The sequence below is a fragment of the Podarcis filfolensis genome, assembly GCF_964270895.1.
Source record: "Podarcis filfolensis genome assembly, chromosome: 10".
Lineage (NCBI taxonomy): Eukaryota > Metazoa > Chordata > Lepidosauria > Squamata > Lacertidae > Podarcis > Podarcis filfolensis.
In genome coordinates, this window is record NC_139612.1 from 61,919,618 (window position 1) to 61,945,269 (window position 25,652).

The following is a 25,652-nucleotide window of genomic DNA, read 5'->3' on the forward strand; positions in this document are numbered from 1 at the left end:
GAAGCCATCTACGTACATTAAGAGGGATGCTAAAATGGTCTAGATTTCTCTCTCTCTCTTTTTTTAGAAGTAAGCTAAAAGCATCCATCTGTGGTGCAATAGAAAGCACTCAAACACAGCACCAGCAAATCACAAAATGCAGCAGACAGTAATCCATGCAAAGGGGTTGGGGGAGACTCTCGACTCAGAATGGAAGAGCAAACCTTTTCTGATCTGCACTGCAGTTCAGTAGCAAGCTGTGTAGATGGGCAATGCCTTAATTTATGACTTCCGTTTGCTTAACGGCAACCCCTCTCGGGATAAATCAGGTTTTGCTTGGAAAGGAGGAGCTGGAATTGAAGGCTGCAATTAAGGGAGAGAAAGACCAGATCTGGTTTAAAATTAAAGCTACCTTCCCCTTGCTACTTTGGTCAAAGGATTGAAAAACAATATATTGGGCAGGGGGTCAGATTCTAGGAAAACCAGTTGGGATGCGGCTCCAGGAGGTTATAGCTGCAAATGAGAATTTGGGAGGTGTTTCACGACCAGGCCTGCTAAATAAGAGCTATTAACTTCTTTGCGCGCAAAGAAAATTAAGCAACTATGGAAGGCGTTGGAAAGCTTTGCCTTCCGGTCATTTGGTGAGAGGGTCTATTAAAGTCTTCTGGGAGCAGCTGTGATGGTGAGAGCAGAAGCCCTACTCATTTCAACACATTATCAGTAGCATTGCAATACTTATTTTTGTTGCTGTTAATGGATCGTTCTTCCATGCCAAGCTCTGTGTTTTGCTCTGTTTTTCCAGGTGTCCTACAGGCTCTTTGAGGATATGGGGCTATTTGAAACCTTTAAAATTCCCATGAGAGAGTTTATGAACTACTTCCATGCTTTGGAGTGTGGATACCGAGAGATACCTTGTAAGTATGACAGCAAGAGTGCGATACTTGCTGATTCCTGTTTTTCCGTAATGAACATTGAAAAACGTTAGCAGGTTTGGATTGGCACTTGCAATATAATTTGATAAAGGAGTTCTAATAGATTGGATAAAAGTATTTAGTCACAGAAAAGAGAAGAGACAATTATTGGAAACCAGGGAGAGGAGTGGGGGGAAGTGTCCGGGAGTTGGAAGAACCCCTATAAAGATATTGAGTTTGTTATGGATTAATGCAAATAATACTGTATTTTATACACACACACACACACACACACACAACATACATATATATACACCGTATTTTTCGCTCTATAAGATGCACCAGACCACAAGATGCACCTAGTTTTTGGAGGAGGAAAACAAGAAAAAAAATATTCTGAATCTCAGAAGCCAGAACAGCAAGAGGGATTGCTGCGCAGTGAAAGCAGCAATCCCTCTTGCTGTTCTGGCTTCTGTGATAGCTGCGCAGCCTGCATTCGCTCCATAAGACGCACACACATTTCCCCTTACTTTTTAGGAGGGAAAAAGTGAGTCTTATAGAGCAAAAAATACAGTAACTCACTTTGAGAAGTTTTATCATAGCAAATGAATTTGCCTATCCACCTTCAGCTTTTTCCTTAGCTCAGCAGATGACCTTAGTTCCTGCGAGAGATTTGAGCCACGAGCAGGGAATTGATTCTCTCTGTCCAACAGATGGTGCTGTTGACCCCCCCAGCAGAAGTAATCTGCCTCTGTCTTAACAGATCACAACAGGATCCATGCCACTGATGTTCTCCACGCTGTTTGGTACCTTTCAACGCAGCCAATACCAGGACTCTCAACTGTGATTAATGACCATGGGTCAGCAAGCGATTCAGGTAATTCTATTAGCATGCGATTTTGGGGAGCCCTTAAGCTGGTTTCTTGGTCCAGTATCTCTTTCTGCAGGAAATTGGACATGTTTACCAGATGCATGTAGAAGAAGCACATAGAAGAGGCTTGTGATGGCCGCTAACTTGGATGGCATTAAAAGAGAACTAAACAAATTTCATTTTTCATTTCACTTTTAATTTGTATACCGCCTTTCTATATTTCTATACACAAGGTGATTTACAAGCTGAAGAAACAAAAAAACAGACGGCAAACATTGCACGCCTAATGACAATCTGACAAAGTCATAATAAAAATATAACTTTAAAATAAACAACTTATAGCAAATAAAGCAATTTTCAATAATCCATTAGAATATGATAGTAAACAGTAAAATTAAATATCAGCAAATAATAATTAAACAGTTTTCACTTAACAATTACAATAGAGAATTACTAAACTATGATCAATAAAAATAACGACAATGCATAAAATACCACAATACATACAAAACCATGTAGGATCAAATTGAGAAACAAGGACACACAACTTATAAAATTATCTTTTAAAATATCCCTGAACTCATGGATATCAGAGGCTACTAGTTCTGCCTCCCTAGTCACTTCTTGTGTAATGGAATAACCAGACAAGACAGCAGCATATCGAGTTTTGGGTTCAAATAGGCCACAACTTTGTTGGTTACAGATGGGAAGGGTTTGTCATAGGCATTGGGTGAACCCATTTAATTACCTCCAGCCCATCTGCTGGAGGTGTATCTAAAGGTAAACCACACCATAGAGGGGCTATGACCTATATAAAATAACGGTATCCCCCAAGGGGTTTCTGCTGGAGTTCTATGGCCCTAGCCTCCGTCTGGGCATTGGACAGCAGCAACTCCTCATGGAGTCCTTTAACGGGATATCTTTAACCAGGGAGGGTCAGGCAGAGGCTACAACCTCCTCTCAAACCAAGACTAAGGCTTACCCAGTGCAGAACCACCAAGTGAGCCAACCAAGGCTTTCAGCCGCCCAAGCTCTCATGCCCCTAACCAACCCCTTATGCCCTCAAAAACCGAGGAGGAGTGATGGGCCGGTCTCAGTTTATTCCCCTGGGGGTGCTTTGAATAAACATTCACAAACTTTTTATTGATAATAATCAGCTAAATAGTTTGAGGATCTATGCAACTGTGTAACATGCAGAAAACAGCATTTTTAGAGAAATCAAAGACTGGAACTGAGGGAAGTCGGGGGGTGGGGGTGGGTGGGTTCTGTGGGGGGAGGGAGGAAAAATGGGGGGGGGAAGAATAAGGATGATATGTTTCTGGATAATATGTTTTGTTTTAATTTTGAATAAAAAAGGTTATTAGGAAAAAAATTATTCCCCTGGGGTGGACCCAAGCGATGTCTGTGTTTGCAAGTGCCCAGAGTTCTCAGTTGCTGGTGCTGCTTTTTGGGCGTGGGTACTGAACATCATGAGAAGTAGTAGATTTGTAGCTGTGATATATATATATATATATATATATATATATATATATATATATATATATATATATATATATATATATATTTAGGATACAGTGGTATAGAAATATTTTTAAAGACAAATGAGCAATGGATACGAAACTGATCCAGGTTAAATGTGGCAACTGGGCACAAAACCCGGTTGTCCCTGTTCTTCACAACAAACTCAGCAAATGTCCTGGTTTTCTGCTCAGATTCAGATAGCGGGATCACTCACGGCCACCTGGGCTACGTCTTGTCGAAAACATACGCACCAACAGACGATGGCCATGGATGCTTGGCGGGCAACATCCCTGCCCTCGAACTGATGGCCCTTTATGTAGCTGCTGCCATGCACGATTACGATCACCCGGGGAGAACCAACGCCTTCTTGGTTGCCACCAGCGCTCCTCAGGTAAGGATGGCTGAGATCAACCCTGACTTGGCTCTTTGACAGAATTCTTGTAAGAGTGAATCTCAAGTCACCACTGAGCCCTTGTACAACAAGCCACAGCTTGCCCACACACGTCAAAGCCAGCCAGTGCTGGTTCAAACAAGCCGAAACCAGTTCTATCCTGCAACACACTCCGCTTTTAGGATACATTTTTAGCTTCTCAGATACTCTTTAAATGAATTACTTTTTTTAAATAAAAAATGCCTCAAGTAACATATTATTGCTTGGTTTCTTGTTTATTCTCTTATATTTTGCAACACCCATTTGTCCTAAATAGAACCCAGTAAGGCAGACATACATGCACAATTTTTTTAATGTGATCTCATTGAGATCCCAAGATGAAATTTTGCAGGGAGCTCTTAGTAATATGAAATAATCAGTATATTTTTTTGGAATTTTTAAAATCATAATGTTTTTTTAAAACACTTTTTAAAATTTGGTAACTTAACTTTAAATTTTAAAGTAAGTCCATCATGTGCCATATTGCATTAAAGCAGGGGTCGGCAAACGTTTCCACCAGTGCGCCAGATCACCCGTGCTCACGCGTGCACCCGTGTGCATGCGCACACTCCTGCTCTTTGCCCGCTGGCTTTTGGAGCCATGGTGGGGGAGGGGGAGGCGTCTGCGGCTTCCAATTGGCTGCAGGAGCCATGGCTGCGTCCCAGAAGTCAGTCCCCACACAGAGCTAAACCGGCGCGTCGCACCTGTTTAGCTCCGCACGGGGACTGACTTCTGCGACGCAGCCACGGCTCCTGCAGCCAATTGGAAGCTGCAGACAAGGGCCGGGGGCCAGTTTAACGACCCCCTCAGGCCATATCCAGCCTGCGGGCTGTAGTTAGCCAACCCCTGCATTAAAGCCCATGAAGTTCTGAAGAGATTGGCATTTTTAGTTTTGAAATACCTCAGTTATCAATCAGGGGCATTTTCAAAGGGGACGCCCATTGCCTGTGTGTGAATGTGTGTTTGTTCCCTCTCGCTCATGACTAAATCAAACAGTGTGTAGAGAGGCATCTTTAACATTGTTTGCATTTTTGGCCCCCCCTTCCTCTCCTTTGCCTCTGACCCCACCCCTTTGACCCTGAGGCGTTTGGCATTGTACAAACCCGTCCTTCAGGTTGAAAGAGGTTGTCCGTCCCTTCACAAGGCCTAGTTAAATGCCAGGAGCTGGAGGGGATCTAAGCAGAGTCTCCAGAACTTGGGTAGGCCCTCAGTGCTATATGTGGCCCTTTATGCCTCTCAGGGACTAGTAGAAATAAAATAAATTATGCCAACCTGTCTATCCTTCTCTCTGTTTAGGCTGTTCTGTATAATGACCGTTCTGTTTTGGAAAACCATCATGCGGCGGCTGCGTGGAACCTCTTCATGTCCAGACCAGAATATAACTTCTTAGTCAACCTTGATCATGTGGAGTTCAAGCACTTTCGGTTCCTTGTCATTGAGGCAATCTTGGCCACTGATCTGAAGAAGCACTTTGACTTTGTAGCAAAGTTCAATGCCAAGGTAAACTTGATTCCATGTATATCCTTTGTGCTCAAACGTTTGTATATCCAAGCTGTCTGGGGGAAAGGTAATGGTTTTATCGTCCTAATGTTTTGCAAGGATGGTGGCCCCAGGAACAAGATCATTTGGTTCTGGGACTTGAATCAACAAAAGGTGATTTCCGTTATTCAGTTAGATGTTATGCTGCTCAAATCTCATGTAAATTCCCATTTCCACTCACTGCAGCCTGAAATGAAATTGGGGGCGCCCAGTTGTTTTGGCCATAAGACAAAGAAGTATTTTGACCACCCCTGACTCTTACAGATACAGCCGGCAAAACGGTACATGGATACTGTAATGGGAATTGGGGTTGCTTGTGCGTAAATTCCAAACTGCTCCCAGCTGTTGGGGTAGCTAAACCTTTCCCTGATTTGACAGCCCTTACAAGGCGACTGTCTCAGTCACTGGCAGAATCCGTCAGTGGGCGTTCCCTGAACTTCTTCCAACATAAAAGCTGTTTGACGCCAAGTCTCCGCCTAGCCTCCCTGCGCGGGAGTCTCCTGCGCAGAGTGGGCATGGCCAGCGGCGGTCCTGGGCTCTCCCCGCTGGACCCTGTGGAAGGGTCTTGGAGCCCTCTCTCCGAAGACCTTCCCTGCTCCCCTTCCTTCCTGGTGTCACGCCGATTTCCTTCCCCAAGGGAAGTGTTCTCCCTCTCCCTGCTGGTCCCTTCTCCTGCATCGTTGGAGAGCCCTACCTCCACTCTTGGCTCCGATGTCAGTTCCCTGACAGATACAGTGCACTGTCATTCAAGTCCTAGCACTTTGATGGGTAGAGAGTGAACTTCAGGTGCCAACAGATATTTTCCCAGCAAACTGGCATTAATACCAAACTGTGGGTTAAACCACAGAGCCTAGGACTTGCTGATCAGAAGGTCGGCGGTTCCAATCCCTGCAACAGGGTGAGCTCCCGTTGCTCGGTCCCAGCTCCTGCCAACCTAGCAGTTCGAAAGCACGTCAAAGTGCAAGTAGATAAATAGGTACCGCTCCAGCGGGAAGGTAAATGGCGTTTCCATGCACTGCTCTGGTTCACCAGAAGTGGCTTAGTCATGCTGGCCACATGACCCGGAAGCTGTATGCCGGCTCCCTCTGCCTATAGAGCGAGATGAGCGCCGCAACCCCAGAGTCGGCCACGACTGGACCTAACGGTCAGGGGTCCCTTTACCTTTACCTTACTTGGCATTAGATGTTGGATCCGCTACAGCAACTCAGATTGAAAATCAGCAACAACAAAGAAGGCTGTGCATTTCTAGCACATAGGGAATACCCCCAATTTCCAACTAGTTGGGACCAGGGATGCATGTCCTGCCTTCAAAATGGCTGATTTCAAATCTGCATGGGCAGTTGACAACACATCACATTTCCTTTTGTCTCAGCAAACACCCTCCCCCCATTCACAATACTGTCGTACCTTGGAAGTCGAACGGAATCTGTTCCGGAATTCCGTTCGACTTCCAAAACGTTCAGAAACCAAAGCGCGGCTTCTGATTGGCTGCAGGAAGCTTCTGTAGCTACTTGGAAGCTGTGGAAGCCGTGCCAAACATTCGGCTTCTGAAAATCGTTCGAAAACTGGAACACTCACTTCCGGGGTTTGATCATTCGGGAGCCGATTTGTTCAGGAGCCAAGGTGTTTGAGATCCAAGGTAACTGTATAGGAGAAGGAGTTTCCTGTTCCTGCTCTTTTCCTGATCTCACAGTCTTGGCCTCTCCTAAACTGAGCCCAGCTCCTCAAACATACCCGTATGTCGCTGGATGCCAGGATTAGGCATTCACCCTCCCCTCCATTTTGAACAGAGGAGAGTCCAAAGAGCAGCAGTTCTTGATGTGGGTGCCATTTTCCCATTTCCTGGGGTAGGTAGGGGGCACGCCTGCTCCGTTTTGCAGTCCTGTCTCTCTGCTTTATGGTGTTTTGCCACTCCCCCATGGCAGCCCTTCTGTGGCAGGCACCCATGGCTGGCACGTTCTCTAAATTCCAGACATGCCCACTGACTCAAAATGTTTGCCAACCCTTGGGTGGATCGGAGCCAGAGCCTCAGTCAAATATTCTGGTGAGGACAGATGCTGCTTGATTTGCTTAACTTAGGCTCTGTAAGTATATGTGTGTAATGGGAATATAATTTCTGTAAAGCAAATATAAACAATACGTCAGCCGCCACGCCCGACAGTGCTGTTCTGTGCAGCTGATATCGCATCCTCGTTTGCGTTATGCGTGGCTGCGACGGTATCGCACCGCTCACCTTAGTCACTTCTGTCTGTCAGGTCAATGATGACGTTGGCATTGATTGGACGAATGAGAATGACCGCTTGCTGGTTTGCCAGATGTGCATCAAGCTGGCGGACATCAACGGGCCCGCGAAATGCAAAGAATTGCATCTACAGTGGACGGAGGGCATTGTCAACGAATTTTACGAACAGGTAACTAGCCTTGAGTTGTTGCTGGAAGGAGGAACGGGACACACAAACCTCTAGGGTATGGGGTTAGGACAGTGGCTCTCAAAGGTTGTGGTGCATCACCCTGGTGTGGCAGGAGAGGGTGGCAAGCATGACGGGACGATTCAAGGACAATGAAACATTTGAACATTTCAGTGTATTGTGGGTGTATAGCCAGAAACTATATGTATGCATGCCTCTCTTCAAGAGCATTAGCTATTCTTCTACAGTTCTCCACAAATTATTGTTGTGAACAGGAATATTCAACTCTGACAAATCAGACCAGAAAAGAGAAAGCCTTCTTTGTGTTGATGAGGAGATGAGAGTTGGTTTGTCTCATATTAGACCTAATATAAAGCCACTTCCGAGCTAGGGAGGAGGTGGGGTTGCGGGCTTCACGCCCCTCCCCCACCCTCACGGGGGTTGGCTTCAGCCCCCGCGATACCAGGGAATCCTCGGACGCATCATCCTCAGGCCAGCCAATCGGCTGGCCCGGGGGGCGTGGCCTCACTGCATTTAGGTCTGGCGCGGCCGAGGGTCTCCCTCTTTTCCGCGCTTGTAGACATACTTAAGGTACATACGTAAGAGGCTTGCTTATAATTATATTTTGGGAATGATTTGTGTTCTTATGACATCCTGCGATCGTATTATAAATTAGTTGTGTTTTGTGTTATAAATCAAGCACTGCTGGGAGTTGTTTCTTTTTGTTTTCCAATGTGTTTATCTATTTTTTAAAATGGTGTTGCATGAGCAAATTTTTTATTCCATAATTGTGGCCCAGAGAAAAAAGTTTGAGAACCACTGGGTTAGAGTTAGGGTTGAATTTAGCTCTGAATTACACTGCTTTTCTCTGCAGTTTGTTGGCTTTGGGTAGGCACATGATCAAGCTCCCTGATAACTCCCTGCGGGTTGTTATTGTTGTTGTTTTTGAGGAGGGAGTCAAAAATGCACCAGGTCTCTGTCCTCACTTTGTTGGACTCACCTGGTGAGAGTCAAGACGGCAATGGGAGACCCAATGTGCACTTCTGTTCTAAGGGATCAAGACAGCATTATAACAGACTTTCTCCTTTTTCTAAGGGTGACGAGGAAGCCAGCTTAGGCCTCCCCATCAGCCCTTTCATGGATCGTGCCGCCCCTCAGCTTGCAAACCTCCAGGAATCCTTCATCTCTCACATTGTGGGACCGCTGTGCAATTCCTATGACTCAGCAGGGCTGATGCCAGGGAAGTGGGTTGAAGATAACGATGAGTCGGGCGATACTGATGAACAGGAGGAGGAAGACGCGGCAGACATGGACACCTATGAAAACCCCGAGTCAAGTAAGTTTGTTATTTCTGTGTGTGCTCGCTCCCGCAGACTCAACACCTTGGGTTTTAACCCTTCCCTCTTCCCCTGCCATGTGGTGTTCCTAGTTAAAAGTCCACTCATCCCCAAAGCTGCTATTTGCCCTAGGGGAAAATAAGCAACTTCAGTTGGTCATTTTAACTGGGACAGTGGTACAAAGGAAGAGGTTTTTTTAAACCCTCTTCCACAGTAACATACCATATGGATGGCAGTCCTACTGTGGCTGTGAAGACCCCTTTTCCCCTGCATTCGAGGCCAGATGAGCTTGTACATAAGCACCTGGGTGGAGGGAAGCCACAGCTGCTGGGGAAATCCTTCACTTGCTGCACTGGGCAATCACATACATACATACATACATACATACATACATTTGTATGCCACCTTTCCACAGTTCAAACCATGCTGAAGGCAGCCTACAACAAGAATATATATATTGATTAAAATGGATTAAAATACAACTTAAAAACAAGATTAAAATACAACATTAAAATGCAGCCTCATTTCAATAGAAACGCAAATCAAAAACTTTTTGGGGATGAAAATGTCAAATCTTCACCAAGACCAACTATCCAGACTGGTCCTACGTGGGCCAGAAAAAAAGCCAGGGAAGTCCCCAAATAGGAGTTCCATCATAGAAGGAGAAAGGAAAGAGGGGATCAAGTTGATTCCAAGCCAAAGGCCAGGCGGACGTAACTGCAGCGTAAGAAAAGTAGTCATCGACAATAAACAAAATATCAAAAAATACACAACCAATCTGGACAATTTCCACATAAAACACAAGATCTGAAATGAAGATACAAAAAAAACAACAGCAACAACAACAACAGGGAGCAGGTCCTATTATTCTTACTAAGTTTGTATGCCACCCTTCACCCCAGGATCACAGCACTGTTCACAACATAGAAATACAAAACGAGAACACAAAATATATAACAAAGCAAACCAATAACACACACACACACACACACCAGTCTTCCAGGGCTGACAACCAATCACAGGACTAGACTCCATGCAAACAGTAGTGGTTGGCATGGCAATATTGTTCATTGTGCTTTCCAACCCTGCCTGTTACAAGAGTGGAAGGGGCAGATCACAGGGAGCAAGGCAGGGCAGCAGAACCAAGCCAACACTCTTGCCTCTGTCCCAGTTCCATGTTGAGCTTCCTGCTGCTCGCACTTCCCCCTTTGCCTCTCAATAATCAGCAGCGATGCTCAGTACTGGGAAGCCCATTGAGCAACGATGCGCTGGCTCACCGAACGCTACGGGTGAGGAGCTGTGCTTGGGGAGATGTGCATAGCTGCTTCAGTCCAGCTTGCATTATGAAGTGCTTCTGATGGGGAAGAACGAATCTGTCGCCCTCATAGTCTCTCTGTTTCCATTTTTCAGACCTTGAATTCAGTTCTCCCTGTTTCCACATCAGTTTATGGGGATTTAAAAAAGAGAGAAAAGTTCTCATGAAAATTCATCAGGATTTTAGTGCAAATTTCTTCTAATACAGTGGTACCTCGGGTTACATACGCTTCAGGTTGCATACGCTTCAGGTTACAGACTCCGCTAACCCAGAAATAGTACCTCAGGTTAAGAACTTTGCTTCAGGATGAGAACAGAAACCGTGCAACAGCAGCACGGCGGCAGCAGGAGGCCCCATTAGCTAAAGTGGTGCTTCAGGTTAAGAACAGTTTCAGGTTAAGAATGGATCTCCGGAAATTAAGTACATAACCAGAGGTATCACTGTATACACGTTTCTTTTGCACAGTTTTCCATAACATGCACAATTTTACAAATGCATTTTATTGGTTATTTCCACTAATACATGCAGAAATGCGCATTTTCCCCAATAACATGTATTTTTGTACACATTATTTTGCTACAAAAATGCACTGCAAAATCCAGAGACGTGCAAATTTTGAAGGATTAGAGCTGTGTTTCAGTTCGTGTATTGTTTCAGAAAGTGTGAATTAGGTAGGTTCACCTTTAAATGCAAACTGAATCACATTTCTACCACTTTCCTAGCATCTACGCCATACACTTGTTGGGCAGAGACTGAACCTTGCCCCCCCTTTTTTCTAGTTTGTATTTTATTTTCCTGTTCTCTTCACATTTCATGAGTCCTCCCTAGAGGTTCTCCTTTTACTGCTTTTCAGTAACCCAAAAAGGATAAGCTGTGCAAAGGAGGACATATTTTCTGGTCCCTGCTTACCCATCAGACAATTACTTGGGCAAACATTCATGGCTTATGACTCTTTAATGCAGCCCTCTCTCTTTGTGACAACATAGTGCCAGATGGCACTTTCTCCTTAGTACATGGGAAACGTTGGCCTAGAATCTCTTCCATCTTCTTCCAAGTTCAGTCGGGCATGCCACCAGCGAAAGCTCTCAGTGGAACTCAAAAGGTCTACTAATTCCTCTTACTGTATGGCTCATGGGTACAAAAAGAACAAAATTCTTAGTTTTCAGATACCTGGAATTATCAAGAGGGTCTAGCAGAAAGAGTGGGTTTTTTAAGAAGGGAAATAGCTGAGCCATTGCGTGAGAGCATGATGCCCCAAACAGTGTTAGAAACTGAGGTATGAAAGCTAGGAGCTACATGGCACCTTAAATCTAGGTTATGGGTGCGACAACAGAATGTCTAGGCTTGCTTTCTTATAACAAGAATACAAAACTGAAAATGAATGAACTGCAGCTAAAATATTATGTTCATTTCTCACATGGTCTAGTCCTTCCCCTGCCCAACCCTCTAATATTCTTAAGAGGGTCTCTTCTCCAGTCTTCAGAGAGTGGCTGGAAGTGGGGAGGCAGAAAAAGGTCCTCCTTTACTTCCACCCTGCAGTTTTAATCCGAAATCTGAGGCGCAGTACTGCGCCCAGAGCTCAGAAACTGCTTGCGCTAATGACATTCCCTGTCGCAAAATGCACCTGGGGGTTGGGCTGGGCAGAGGAGGAATGGTGGAGACCACCTCCCCATCCTGACCCTTCCAGGGAGGAGGAAGAGGAAGACAGTATAGATTTACAACAGGGCTTTGCAGGAGGTCACAGTTCAGAGGCAAGCCTCAAATGTAGGAGAGCAAAGAGCTCAAAGACAGAGGGCACTTAGCAGCACCCATAGAAGAGGTGATGATGATGATGAATGAGGAAATGGGAGAGACAGGGTGGAAATTCACTCAGGAAAACACCATTATCCAAGAGGCTCTGTTCTATAGCCTCTCTCTGTAATATCTGAAATTAAAAAAGGACTGTAAGAAACTTCCTTGTCTTTATAGTTTCCTGGGCAACCAGCCGGGAACCGCTGACAGCACTTTGACACTAGAGCAATGGAAGTTTCAAACACTGCCCCCAAAACACACAAGTTTGTGGCAACTAGAAACACACATTTGGGGGGGGGGGTTGTGCTCTCCCACAGGTCACATGACTTGCACAGGAGACCACCCAGAAGATGTGCATCCTGGTTTTGTGCTGAGACATCAACATTTCCAAAAGTAGGGGATCCATGGCTTGGCTTTTGAAAAACGGGGTCCACAGTTCTTAGCTGGGTACCACTGCTCTAAGCCCCAGACACCTCAATGTTTCTTCATAGGAGAGTTCCTCCATTCCCTTGAAAGGCCCATCCTGGTGGCCCTTCTCTGAACCTTTTCAAACTCTCTACAATATCCTTTTTGAGGTGAGGCCACCAGAATTGTACACAGTACTCCAAACACATCCACACCTGCATAACAGCATTATGATACTGGCTGTTTCATTTTCAATTCCTCTCCTAACGATCTCTAGCACGGAGCGTGCCTTTTCCACGGCCGACGCACACTGGGTCAGCACCTTCCTTGAACTACTGTTTTGACCCCAAGGTCTCACTTCAGGTCCATTGCCTCCAGTTCAGACCCCAAGACCCCTCTCTCAGTTCTTGCATTCCCGGTGCGACCCCCTGACCTAAAAGCAAATGAGTGCAGTTGCATCGGTTAGCCTGATTAGGTTTGCAGTGGTTCCGAGCAGAATCTCAGGTGGTGATAAATGCTCTAATGACCTCTGCGGAGAGCTGCAAGACTCGGGAGGGTGGCCGGGGGGGGGGGTGTTGTCTCCCAGGAAACCAGGGATAGAATGTTCTAACACGGAGCGCTGTGCGGAATAGAGTTTTCTCCTGATTAAACCTTCAGGTTTCCTACAGGGGAGTGAAAGCTTTCTAATGAAGGATTGAACTGGATTTGGGCTGTGCCACAGTGAAAAGCTCTTTGTTTGCCGTTGATAAGCTTGAAGGACTCAACGGTTTGGCTCCTGACACACACTTAAGGCCACCTGGAAACGCTAATCTATGCACACATTTCTTTGCGACAAAACATTCCTCTACGTCATTTTTTTCCCCCCTTCCCCACCGGCTCTTCATTAAAACCTTGAAGAGGTTCATATCGCTGAAGTTTGTAGCTGTTGCTGCTAAGGATAGGTGATGGGGGAGTTTGCAAAGGAGCAACTTTTAAGTGTTTGTTTTGCAAAGATTCTTAGCTTGAGAACTCTTGCCACTTCAGCTCAGTGGTTCTGGAGCCCAAAGTAGATACGTTTGCCTCTGTGCTGTGAGAAGGTTTCAGCACACAGTTGTCTCGGGAAACCTCCACAAAAGCATGTGGGATTATTATTTGTACAGCACATGGTTCATTTGCTCAAGTGGTACAGATCAGTCAACTGAACTTTTCAGTTGATAAATCAGCGATGGCTGGTTTTAATTGGTCAGAGGTTAGGGCAAATTGTAATACGAAAATATTAAAATACTTAATATTTTTTTACAGCATTTATTTATTTATTCATTTCATAAAAGTTATATGCCGCTTGACTATAAAAAAACCTTAAAGTGGTTTGTGAAAAGAATGGAACAGTAAAATAAGTTAATAAACAAAACCAGTGTAAAACAGCTATTTAAAACATTCAAAAACAGATACAAAAAAACCAATAAGATGAAAGCCAGATTAAATCATGTGTCGGCATTCTACGTGTCTATAGGCTTGCCTAAACAAAACAGTTTTCATCAGGTGCCAGACAGAAACAATGAATTGTCAAGGCAGGAAGTTCCAAAGTGTGGGGAAATGAACAGTAGTTTTTGATAATCAAATCTTAATCTATGTCTAAGTGCCTTCAATACAGCCTCTGCTAGCCTGGGCCCCTGCAGATGTTTTGGACTATATCTCCCATCATAGGGATTGTAGTCCCAATTTAGCTTGAAGGCTACTTTAGTACCTATGGTGGGGTACTATGATGTGCACATTTTTGTAAATTTGTTCAGGTCACAGCCACACCATGTGCTTAAAGTACTGTCTTGCCACTGGAATAATCATGGACAACCCTGAGAACTGTAGTTTGTTAATGGTGCTGGGAATTATAGCATGTGGGTTAGCACATTTTTACAAACTGCAGATTCTCCATGTGGCACAATAGGGCTTTCAATGTATGGTGCAAATGTGACCTTGATTGTAAATAAAAGGGGGGGGGGACACAGAAAATGAGAAAGCAGAGCCACACCAATAGCTTCCCAGCAGGTGGATCACTGTTGCTTACTGGGAGGGTTGGGGCTGTGGGCAGGTTGATTTTTAAAGTAATGTAACCATGCTTTAAATTTATGGTGCAGATAAGGTCTGTGTATGGGACACGGGTGGCGCTGTGGTTTAAACCACACTGCCGCTTGGACTTGCCGATCGGAAGATCGGCAGTTCGAGGCCCCGCGATGAGGTGAGCTCCCGTTGTTCGGTCCCTGCTCCTGCCAACCTAGCAGTTCGAAAGCACGTCAAAGTGGAAGTATATAAATGGGTACCACTCCAGCGGGAAGGTAAACGGCGTTTCCGTGCACTGCTCTGGTTCTCCAGAAGCGGCTTAGTCATGCTGGCCACATGACCTGGAAAAACTGTCTGCGGAAGCGGACAAACGCCGGCTCCCTCGGCCTGTAATGCGAGATGAGCGCCACAACCCCAGAGTCGTTCACGACTGGACTTAACTGTCAGGGGTCCCTTTACCTTTAAGGTGTGTGTATACCCAGAAATGAGCCCTAATGTGCTTCCAGAGAGGTGTCCATTGTCGGATGGGTGCTCTTGATTTATTCAGATTTTTTTGCAGGGTCCACACAATGGCATGGGCAAATACTAAGTTATATTCTCCACCCCTACCCTAAATTTAATCTGGAGAAAATCCTGTAATGAAACAAGCTGGTGACAACAACCCATATGAGACAGCTTAACAATCCATTTGCAATATTAAATCCCCATCTGTGAGCATAGGAACATAGGCTTTCTACTTTAGGTCTATCTAGCTTAGCATTGTCAGCCCCAGACCAAAGTAGAGGAGTGATGGACTTTGTCATTCAGCAATATTAGGAAGACCAGACCTGCTCTCTGCACCCTTGACTTTCAGCTGGTGGGTCAGGGGAGCAGCTCCGCCAACGTGCAAATAAATGTCAACACTAGAGGCTGCCCCCCCCCTCCCGGCCCATGTTGCTCACTGACACGGCAGCAACAACTATGGGAAGTGCATGAAGTCCTGTCTGGATTGGCCTCCTGGCTGCCTGCTTGCTCAGTCCACTGGACTATCCGCCCATTGGCTCGCTCAACTGGGCCACCTGCTTGCTTAAACTCCAGGCTTCCCTCCCTCTGCTGTGCATGCGAGTGAGTGAGCAAGTGGGCAGGCGGGCGGTGGTGACAACAATGGCAGTGGTAACGTGGTAAGGCCCTTCTGTCCACTTGCTTGCTTTGTGTGCCTGTTCACTTGTGCCACCAGCCTGCCTGCTTCATTCGCCCAGTTGTCACACTGCAGTTCGTGTGGCCCCCTGCTGCCAGCCACGTGAACTGTAGCGTGATGCACGTTCCCACCTTGCATAAATATTATATAGTAAGAAATTAAGAGATGCTTGCTTGGGTTAAAGGTGGGTCCCGAGTCTAAAAAAGTTGAAAACTGCTGATTTACACTGATTGGTAGCAACTCCCCAGGGTTTCAGACAATGAATTTTTCCCAGCTCTGAATGGAGGTGTTTGGGATTGAGCCTGGGGCACCCTGCGTGCAAACAGATCCCATCTACCACTGAACCTTCCCTTTCTATCCATACTCTGCCCACGGTTGCAGCTTAAGCCATCATTTTCCCCTGTGGTGTTTTGCAGGGAAGAAGAGGAGGAAAATCTACTGCCAAATCACTCAGCACCTACTTGAGAACCATCAGATGTGGAAGAAAGTCGTTGCGGAGGAGGAACGGAAAGCTGGGGCAGAAAAGCAACCCTCTGAAGAGATTGAGGCTATAAAAGAGGAGGAGGAAGAAAAAGGGAAGCCCAGAGGGGAAGAGGAATGCAAAGCTCCCGAGACAAACCAATGACAAGGATAGGATGTTGAGCAGTATTTTGAGACAACGATGACTTGCGCACCTGTTCCTTTTTACAAGCCAGCACAACACTTAGACACAACACTGTAGAAATACGGGATAATGCACCTACAGCTGTTTAAGTTGTTTCTCTTTACCTTTAAACTCCTCCGCTCAAAGAAGCTTTCACACTGCAACACCAACTTTTACAGACTTTCGTATGGGATGGGAATATTAGCTTGGGTTTATCAGCTTCATTTTGTTTTGTTTTGTTTTCGTTTTTTTAATGATGGCATATTATGGTAACTGTGATAATGAAAGAGAAAAGAAGGAGGAGAAATTTCTGCTCGCAGTGAAGGGAGTGGCGGTAGCCTTTGTTCTTCTGTCTCCATGATATGGCGTCAGTGATCTTATCCGTGAAATATTGGTTCTGTTCTGCCAGTATAGATACACATGCGGGGTGGTACGCATAGCATCCCTGAACAAATGGATGTGATGTTGCATTTGAGGCTGGCTGTGACACTAGAGTATGTTATCTCAGCACATGCGCATAAGGTTCCGACCCCAGAATGTCACGAAAATGACCCCTGCATGGGGTGTAAATTTTGTCTGCAAATGTGACCTCCTTATCTTTCTCAGCCTCGGGGAGCCTGTGTTAGAAGCACTCTGTCTTTCTTCTTCCGCACAACTCAGAATAATTCAGGCAGGCATAACCCAGGGGCAGCTTTGGGCAAGGGCAGCCAATGGCTGGCGCAATCTTTTCTGCAGCTGGCTGGTAGCTCGTTTCCTAAAAGGGGCATCCATTGGCAAGTTAACACTAGCTGTATTCACACCTGCAGACTGTACAAGTTTACACTGGATCACACGTACGCTTTGTACAAGTTGCAAATGACTGACACCAGTCACCTGCAGAAGGGAATGCACATCCAACCACTGGCGCTCATCCGTCATGTCCAAAGGTATTCCCAGTCTCTTGAATCAGAAAGCGCTGGGGAGAGAGATTTGCATGGCCCTCTTCAATGCCACCTTTGATAATAATCACATGGTTTCAGATGTCTTGTGGGCTTATGAAAAAAGAGGTGTATTGGCTGATTCTCAGTTTAATGTCAAGTAACAACCGGGGATGCTTGGTCACGGCTTATTGTGATATTTTCAGTTCATACTGGAATTTGCAGGGAGGGTCATCAAACTTGGTCCTCTGCAACAGTGGCTTTCAGATTGTCTGTTTTTGGGGAACGCGTTTGGCATTGATTAGTTTGCTGCAAATCATGTGTATATCACTGGTAGTGAGAAGCAAGCTATATTTTGGGGAGAGTTATTCTTCCATTACAGATCTTCCCATAAAAGCAGTGGTGGGGAACCTGTGGCCTTCCAGATGTTCTTGGACTCCAGTTGCCATCAGCGCCAGCCAGAGTAACCAGTGGTCAAGGATGATGGGCATTGTAATCTTTCAACATCTGGAGGGACCTAAGTCCCCTTCCTAGAGAAAGCCATGACAGATTTCCAAAGAGCCCCAGAGTTCTCCGAAACACAGTTTGGGAAACTACTGACGGGTTTAACTCTTGGCAGAAACGCCTGTGGAAAGCATCTGTGCAAAAGTTGGGGGGGGGGACTTTTGAGGGTGGGGTTATCTTTCTGCTCCTCTTTCAGGACAGGGATTAACCATGCTTCTCCTTTTCAGTGAAGGTGGTTTCCCATGTAGCCTTTGACGTCTGCTGGAAAAAATCTTATGTAGAATCAGTTATAATTTAACTTTTCCTATATAGGTATGCTTGCAGGGCTACAATAATCTGGCAAATGCATGCATTAGGTTTCAGGTCACCCTCAAAATACCTTTAAGGAGGCGTTGTGACTGGGTGGGTGGGTGCAGAACAGGTGTGGAGAACCTTTGACCCTCCAGATGTTTTGGACCCACACCTCCCAATGACCATGCTTGCTGGGGCTGATGGGAGTCGTTCAGAAACAGCTGGAGGACTGACAGTTCCTCACATCCAGTGTAGAAAATGATATGAACTTAGGGGCCAAATGCACATTGTCAGTGTTTATTTTTTCTGTTCTCATTCTACTCACGGCCCCTAATGTTGGTCATGTGGGGTTTTATTTTTAAAAGGAGGTTTCACTCTCAGTCTTTAAAAACAGCAGGATGAGAGATGTGGAACCATCCAGGATCTCTGAAGTCAAAGGACCTTTGCAGTGCTTAAACTGAAGAGCACAGAGGCCTACCCTTTGTGTGTGAGAGAGCAGCCACTGGAAGTGAGGTCAAAGCGTGTCATTCCGCAGCAAGGAATTAATTCGTAATTAATAGCTTGCTTAGATCCTCCGTGATCCAACAGAAGGATTTATTTATTTTTACTTTGGAATTCGGTTTTGCTGTTTTGAAAAGCAAACAGAAGATCAGGTCTTCAGCAATATGTTGTTTTTTTTTGGTCGCTTAACTGATTTTTTTTTTTTTTAATCTCCTTGTCCATGATTTGCTTATCTATATGTAAATATGGAAATGCCTTTTGGGTCTTGTAGATAATAAGGGGGAAGAAGGGTGGGGCATTTTTGTAAAGATAATTTAAGAGAAAAAAACTATTTTTTAAAAATAAAATGTAGCCATTTGCTCGTTCGACAAATAAGATCTTGCATAATTGGTAGTGAGGCTTCAGCATCAATCCTCAGAGGCAGGTTTTACCAAGGATAACTGAGTTTTCAGTATCAAGAGTCTAGCCATTGATCACTGCCCAACTTGAGTTTCAGTAGCACTATATGTGGAGAAGGATCTGCTTGCATAACTTAAAAGTGTGCTCAGAAATTGTGCCAAAGTTAGTGTGCCAGTCCCGAGACCCAGTACCTTAGGTCTTGTGCATGATGCTTCTATGGTGGTTATTTACCTGCCTTCTTTTCCCAATCTTGCTTCTCAGTGGCCTCCAGGTACCACACCTTCAGGATTACTAGCATCAGCTGCCATGTGCAAGTTAAACATTTTCCAGGGAAACACATCTTCAGCATCTAGAGTATAGTCGTTCAGTGTCCTTGACTTCTTTGTGCTAGGAAAAAGTCAAAGGCAAACGAGAGGGAACTTGATTAGGGGGCTGTTGTCTCTCACACTGTTTCAGGCCACATCCTCACCCAATTTATAGCATGGTTATGTTGCTTTAACTGTCACAGCTTTGCCCATGGAATCCTGGGAACTGTAGTTTGCTAAGGGTGCTGAGAGTTGTTAAGGGAAATCAGTTCCCCCTCACAGAGCTACAGTTGCTGGAGAAGAGGAACTGATTGTTCAACCACTTGGGGAATTGTAGCTCTGTGAAGGGGAATATGGACCTCCTAACAAGTCCCAGCACCTATAACAAACTTCAGTTCCCAGGAATGTTTGGAGGGAACCATTGCTGTTTAATAAAGTAGTATAACAGTGCTTTAAGTGAATGGGTGCAGATGTGGCCTTAGTAATGTCCTGTAAGTGGCAAGAGTAGACCAAAAAATAGAGAGATTGAGATGAATCACAGAAATGACCATCTCTTTACACACACACACACACACACACACACACACACACACACACACACACTTTTCCTCCCAAAATGTAAAAGATAGATGTCAAACACATGTGTTGTATAAATGCACTTGTCAAAGAACTGGGATTAGTTCAGTCAGGTCTGGCGCAAGACATCTCACTTCCTGAGGCAAAGGGCAAGATGGTGCCCTCCCTTGATTCCATAGACAGAATCCAACTCTGCTAGTAGTTCAATCTTTCTTAGGCACCACCTTGTGGCATCCTCCACCAAAACTCAGGTCAGCCGGGTAGTTTAGCAGGTACAGCTCTGTTCTCCAATAGCTTGCCACCGCTCCTCATCTCTTCCCCCCCTCCACTGCCTCACTTTACCACATAGTAAGGCTGGCCCCAATGGTGACTTCCTACTGAGTGCGCCCTTAACGTCCGGGTTTGTCGATGTGTGAAATGACCCTTTTTTCAAAACTTAAGAATCCTAGGCCTGTGATATATATGCCAGTGTGATGTCATGATCACAGGATCAGCCCTTTCTGTGATTTTTCTCAGTACTTATCCTTGTCCCTGTTATGGCCTCGTCGCCCTTCAAGGTGCTTATCCTTGTCTTCGTTTATGGCCTCGTCACCCTTCAAGGTTGAATCTGGCTGCATTTTCATCTAGCTTGGCGCCGTTGTGGGAGAGGTTGTTTCTCTGCCTGCTTCATGTCTTGTTCCCACAATTCCTGCATTCAATGAAGCCCCTCTTCCTTTTCAGGAGTGCTTGCATTCTTATATTATCCCTACTTTTCTGGCCTCCTCTAGTTCTTTTAATACAACTCAAAATCGCCAGGAAGCCTGTGACTTATGCGCCCAAAAGTTTGTGCACAGCACCCTCCCACCACCCTCTCTGTAATTTGAGGACCGGATTTCTGGGAAACCCACAAGGCTCCCTTGGAGGGGAACTCCAAAGTCCCTTCATGCACAGAGTGCTACCAACACAGCCCTCTGGGTTGGTGGAAGAGAGTTGGGGAGGGTTACCATTCTGTACTAAAATGCAAGGGTTGCTCTGAGCTGCTGATATTTTACAAAAATAAATAAATTGTTAACCTCACCAAGCATGGGTTAAACCAAATGCTTGTGGTCAAAGGAATATTCCTCTGCGCAGTTTTTTCTGAAGCACAATCAGTGACTGCAGTCCAAACTCATATCCCAAAAAAATTAACCAAAATTCCAGTTCCAGTGCATTTTTTGTGGGGAGAGCTGTGTGTTTTGCATAACCTTTCTGCGTATCATGCCCAAACACATTTCTCATGGTGTCCGGAAGCCCTTGAATGTATTTTGGTAAACTCGCTGGGCCTTTCTTCGTCAGCATGATTTCTTTTGCAATAAATGCACAGGTCAACAGTTTGCATGGCTTGCAACCCTGAAATCACAGCTCAGAGCTGTCTGCAGCTTCACAGTAATTGTTTTAATAGAGAGACATTCCTAACTCCGGGCCCCTGCTTGCTCCTAAAAACTAGCTCTGCTGGAAAGCTCCTGGGAATCCTTAGGTGAGCAACAAAGAGAATATTTGAAAGGAGGGAGTAACTTTGGAAGCAGGGTAAAATCCAGATATTGTCTTTTGCCAGTGGTGGTCATTAGAACTAGATCTGCTTTTGTTTCCAATGTGCTGTTGGTTTCTGTAGCCTTGGTGTGACCGTTTCTAACTTAACTCGACAAGCCTTTCTTGCGAGTGCAGTAGCCTAACCTAACCTCCTTATAAGCCTAAAGAGTTTCTGAGTGATCAGGATCAGGAATGAAGAGCATTTTTCAACCCAAACTGATGAGAAGAACGCAACAGTGATGAAGGCAAAAATAGACATAGTTATATAATAAGATCCCTGCAGGATCAGGTGCACAGACCAACTAGTAGTAGCCATTGATAGCCTTGTCCTCCCCTAAATTTATATCACAGTGGCTGAGTAGGGATTTGAACCCTGTTCTCCCAAGCCTTAGTCCCAATCCCTTAACTGCTACACCACACATAAAATGGCATGGCATGGTTGCAGCTCCCACACAGCCCAGAATTTTTTGTTCCTTGGTGTGGCGGATTGCTCTTAAAGTATCCATTTCAGGATAAGGACTAATCCCTTGGGAAATATTGTTATGACACGCTTACAGGATTTTTGGTTTCGGTTTTGTTTGGCTGAAAGGAATATAAGTGGCTTTATCAAACGCCAACTCAGTTTTGCCCTTCATTGACAATGCTCAGTGGGAGAGATTTTGTATATGGTGTCGCTAGGAATTGGACACCAAAGAGCCGTGCCATTTTCTGGTTTCTTGAAAACTTGGGTGTCCCCCAGCTGGCAAGCACGATTCCAGCATAATTAGCTTTGGAGTTGATGGGATTTTGAACTCAGATGGGCAACACGAGAAGAGATCATGTAATTTCAGGGCAGGGAATGGGTGTCAAAATCATTTCCACCTCACTCAAACTCTTATGTTTGCTTTTGAAACTCTCGGCCAAGTTCCAAATCTGCATTATGCACTGAATTTGGGCTCGTCTTAGTTACAAATTAGGAAGTAAGCCCTTCGAGGCAGTCTAAAAATTCGGCATGCTTTGTTTGTTTATATCGCTAAAGATGCAGTGGACATTGTTAGAGGAAAATTTGGACTGAGATGGAAGGAACTGTTTCATCCAGGCAATGAAACTGTTGCTACAGGAAGTGCTAATGGTGGTTTCATACCATCATGCATGTCAATGGAAGTTATGAACAGCAGAGCCGGCTCTTTCATTTGGTAGAGTGAGCAGGCAGGTGCTAGGGAGCAGTTATCACAGCATTCTGGCTGTTCCTCGTAAGCCTTCCCGAACTGTTCCCCTCTGAGGAGGACAGGCCACACGGCCTGTTCTGGACCCTCTCTACAAATCTACTCTAGTGCCTCGGGTATGGTGGAGAACACTCTCCTCTGGCCAGCATCGAAGCAAGATTCGTCTGCCAGCCCAGTCAGCTTCTGAAAGTGGAATGGAGAGCGGGGCGCCATCTTGACCTTCACCTCAAACAGTAAAATGTCTTGGAAAGTAAATTGAAACAAATAGAAAAGCCCTTGCAGGTAGGTGAGTTCCATACACACCTTGGAGCTCCAGCCTTCAATCAGATTATAATTGGATTAGAGCATCTGAATGTGAGCGATAGAAGAGTTGTGGCCTTTGTATTTCAACTCACATCTCAAGCATTTGCATTATCTGAACCTCTGGTTAACCTGTCCCATTGGCTCAAATGTAATTATTCCTGATATCGCCTGATCCTATTTTACTGGAGAGGCCTATTAAGAGAGGAGGTGGTGTTTGGAAGGCCAAGGTTCCAGCCTACCCACAGAAGGGATCTGCTAGGCCTCTTGTCTCTGTTTGGCAACTTGAAGACCCAGATGCTGCTACTCAGGGGGTCAGCTTTGGCCCACAGGCTCCTCAGTTGCCAATTCCTGGCCCACACTATTTTGTCCCAGGCATGCCTTTTCATACGCGTGATCCCCGCCGATTTGCCTGCGCTCGTTCTGGCGCACGGCATTCACACCAGGTGATGCTTAACCGTTTGTTTCCCAGATGCAAGCACATAGCCTCACGTCGTTTGCATAATCGCACATCCTCACGTTTGAAATAACGTTCTGCAGCTACGTCCAGCTTTGATCTGACTAATCCTCCGAGGTTAAGAATGGTGCCCTAGGCAATCCTTTGAAAGATGATGATGTACTTGACTGTCACAAGACTTGAAGCCGATTCCTTTGTTAGTGCAAAATTCACATTGGAACAAATGGGTGTGTACACCCTGTAAAAGCATTGCACGCCCATTTGTCTCCCCAGCGAATCATTTTGCTTCCCAACACTCAAGGTGTGGAGCGCCTCCTCTGAGGTGTGTCTGTTGATGACACAGGCTATGTTTTCTAATCAACCTGAGCTTTCAGCAGATCATGGCGGTCCTTGTTTATTACTTGTTAAAGAATGCATTCTCAATGTTCCATTACATAGGTTTGCACCTTTCTTTTTCAGAAGAGTCCTTTTGCAGAGTTTATGGGCGCTAAAATCTTGCAGGTTTTCCTCTAAAGCAATATCTTGAGCTATCCACTTCTTTTTTAAAAAAGAAGAAAACTACGAAAACATAAGGGCATGAGCCAACCAGAGTTCAGCACTTCCAGTGCTTGATATTAAAGGTAGTGTTCAGCCTCACGCTCTGCCTCTCCTGCATGCCATCAAAGCCTGGTTGCTATTTCTCTCAGAAACTATTATTTCATAAGGTCTTGGAGCATGAGAATGAAGCTCAGGGGTAGCAAAGGTGCCAGATGTGTCATTTCAGCCCTCTCTGTGCAGCACCCCGGGCCATGCTCCTCTCTGGTCCTGATTTTCCCCCTCCTTGAGAGTTTCTGCCAAATGGGAATGTCTCCTTGACCTCAGACCGTGCCTCTTCCATACCTGCACAACGGTAAAATTTGCATTCGCTGCTCCTCCCACTCTTCTCTCTGGCTCCGCCCACTGCCGGCATTCGATTTCTCCCTTTCCCCAGAAGGGGGTGTGTGGCCGTTAGGCTGAAAATTGTTTCCCAATCCCTGAAGTTGCTGAAAAAGGAGAACTGGGGGTGGGGAGTGGGGAGCTAGCGGCTTCAGAAACACACAACGTTCCCCCTTGAGGCTGCAATTCTATGCAGATGAACCCGGGAGCCAGTCCTGTTGAGGTCAGTGAGTGGGACTGGGCTGCAGATTTCTCCTTGAAATTGGGACTAAGTGCCTCACTTTTGGCTGACTCGTGCCCAAAGGGAACTGCCAACCAAAGTAGGAAAGTGGGAGACGGGGCCGTGCCATCAGTATTGGTCCATTTTAAACACGGTGTTCTTTTCACTAAGTACTACATTCATTAATTTATATTTATATATTGTCAATATTGTTGTAATAACCAAGCCTCTTTTCGTTTTGAACACTTCAAGAACAAGGCCTTGTATTTTGTGTGTGTGAGTGTGTGTCATTTTCTTTTCTTCTTCTTTTAAAAAGATGATGCTCTTTCACGGACCGGCGGAAATCTTTTTTTTTTTACCTTTCACTGATATCCTTGCACTTAAGACATGTAGCAATACTTAATATATTCCCTTCACAAGTATTTGTTAAGTGATTTTTAGTTAATGGCTGATAAATGTTTTGTACAAAATAGATTCTGTACAGGGATTTAAACAAAAAAACAAAAAAACAAAGAGAGAAATCTTTTAGATAAACATTATTTATTTTTACTGTTTTTTGTAAGCTAGACACTATAATGATGCTCCTCTTTTTTGCCAGAATTACTGGAAGTGCCTCTTGGTATAAATGTATAATAGTAAATATGTATTCAGAATTATTAGAGATAAAACTTGTCACAAAAAAATGAACAATGTGGATGTTGCAATGTGAAGAAAAACAAATATAATTCTGTGGTATCATATTGGTTTGCTGTTCTTTCTTTCCTTAGAAGGCTGGTTCTCTTATGCTCCTTTCTTTTTTTCTTTTTGTTTAAAGAATAATACTTTATTTAGAATTCAACAATAACAAGGGGGAAAACCACAGCAATTCATTACAATTAACCAAGTTTAACAATATATAAATAGTAATAGGAATAGAAAAATTACATGTCACTTTTAACTTACTGAAGTTGTTATATTACTCTTTATCTCTTTCTTAATACAGTGGTGCCCCGCAAGACGAATGCCTCGCAAGACGAAAAACCCGCTAGACGAAAGGGTTTTCCGTTTTGGAGGCGCTTCGCAAAACGAATTTCCCTATGGGCTTCCTTCGCAAGACGAAAGCCCATAGGGAAATCTCCAGGACAGCGGGGAAGCGCAGCGCATCTTCCCC

At 45.0% G+C, this 25,652-nt stretch overlaps 1 protein-coding gene across 2 annotated transcripts in view; it reads left to right on the plus strand.

Annotated features, from left to right (window-relative positions):
* The window catches only part of PDE3A (phosphodiesterase 3A), a 280,152-nt gene extending 254,912 nt beyond the window's left edge, over positions 1-25,240 (plus strand). For both annotated transcript variants that reach the window (XM_083572596.1, XM_083572597.1), the window contains 7 exons: positions 782-893; positions 1,654-1,767; positions 3,474-3,673; positions 5,009-5,212; positions 7,507-7,662; positions 8,755-8,995; positions 16,138-25,240. In XM_083572596.1, the coding sequence (XP_083428722.1) occupies positions 782-893; positions 1,654-1,767; positions 3,474-3,673; positions 5,009-5,212; positions 7,507-7,662; positions 8,755-8,995; positions 16,138-16,346 (1,236 nt within the window). In that variant the 3' untranslated portion in view covers positions 16,347-25,240. The remainder of the gene's footprint in view (positions 1-781; positions 894-1,653; positions 1,768-3,473; positions 3,674-5,008; positions 5,213-7,506; positions 7,663-8,754; positions 8,996-16,137) is intronic.
* The last annotated feature ends 412 nt before the right edge of the window (positions 25,241-25,652 follow it).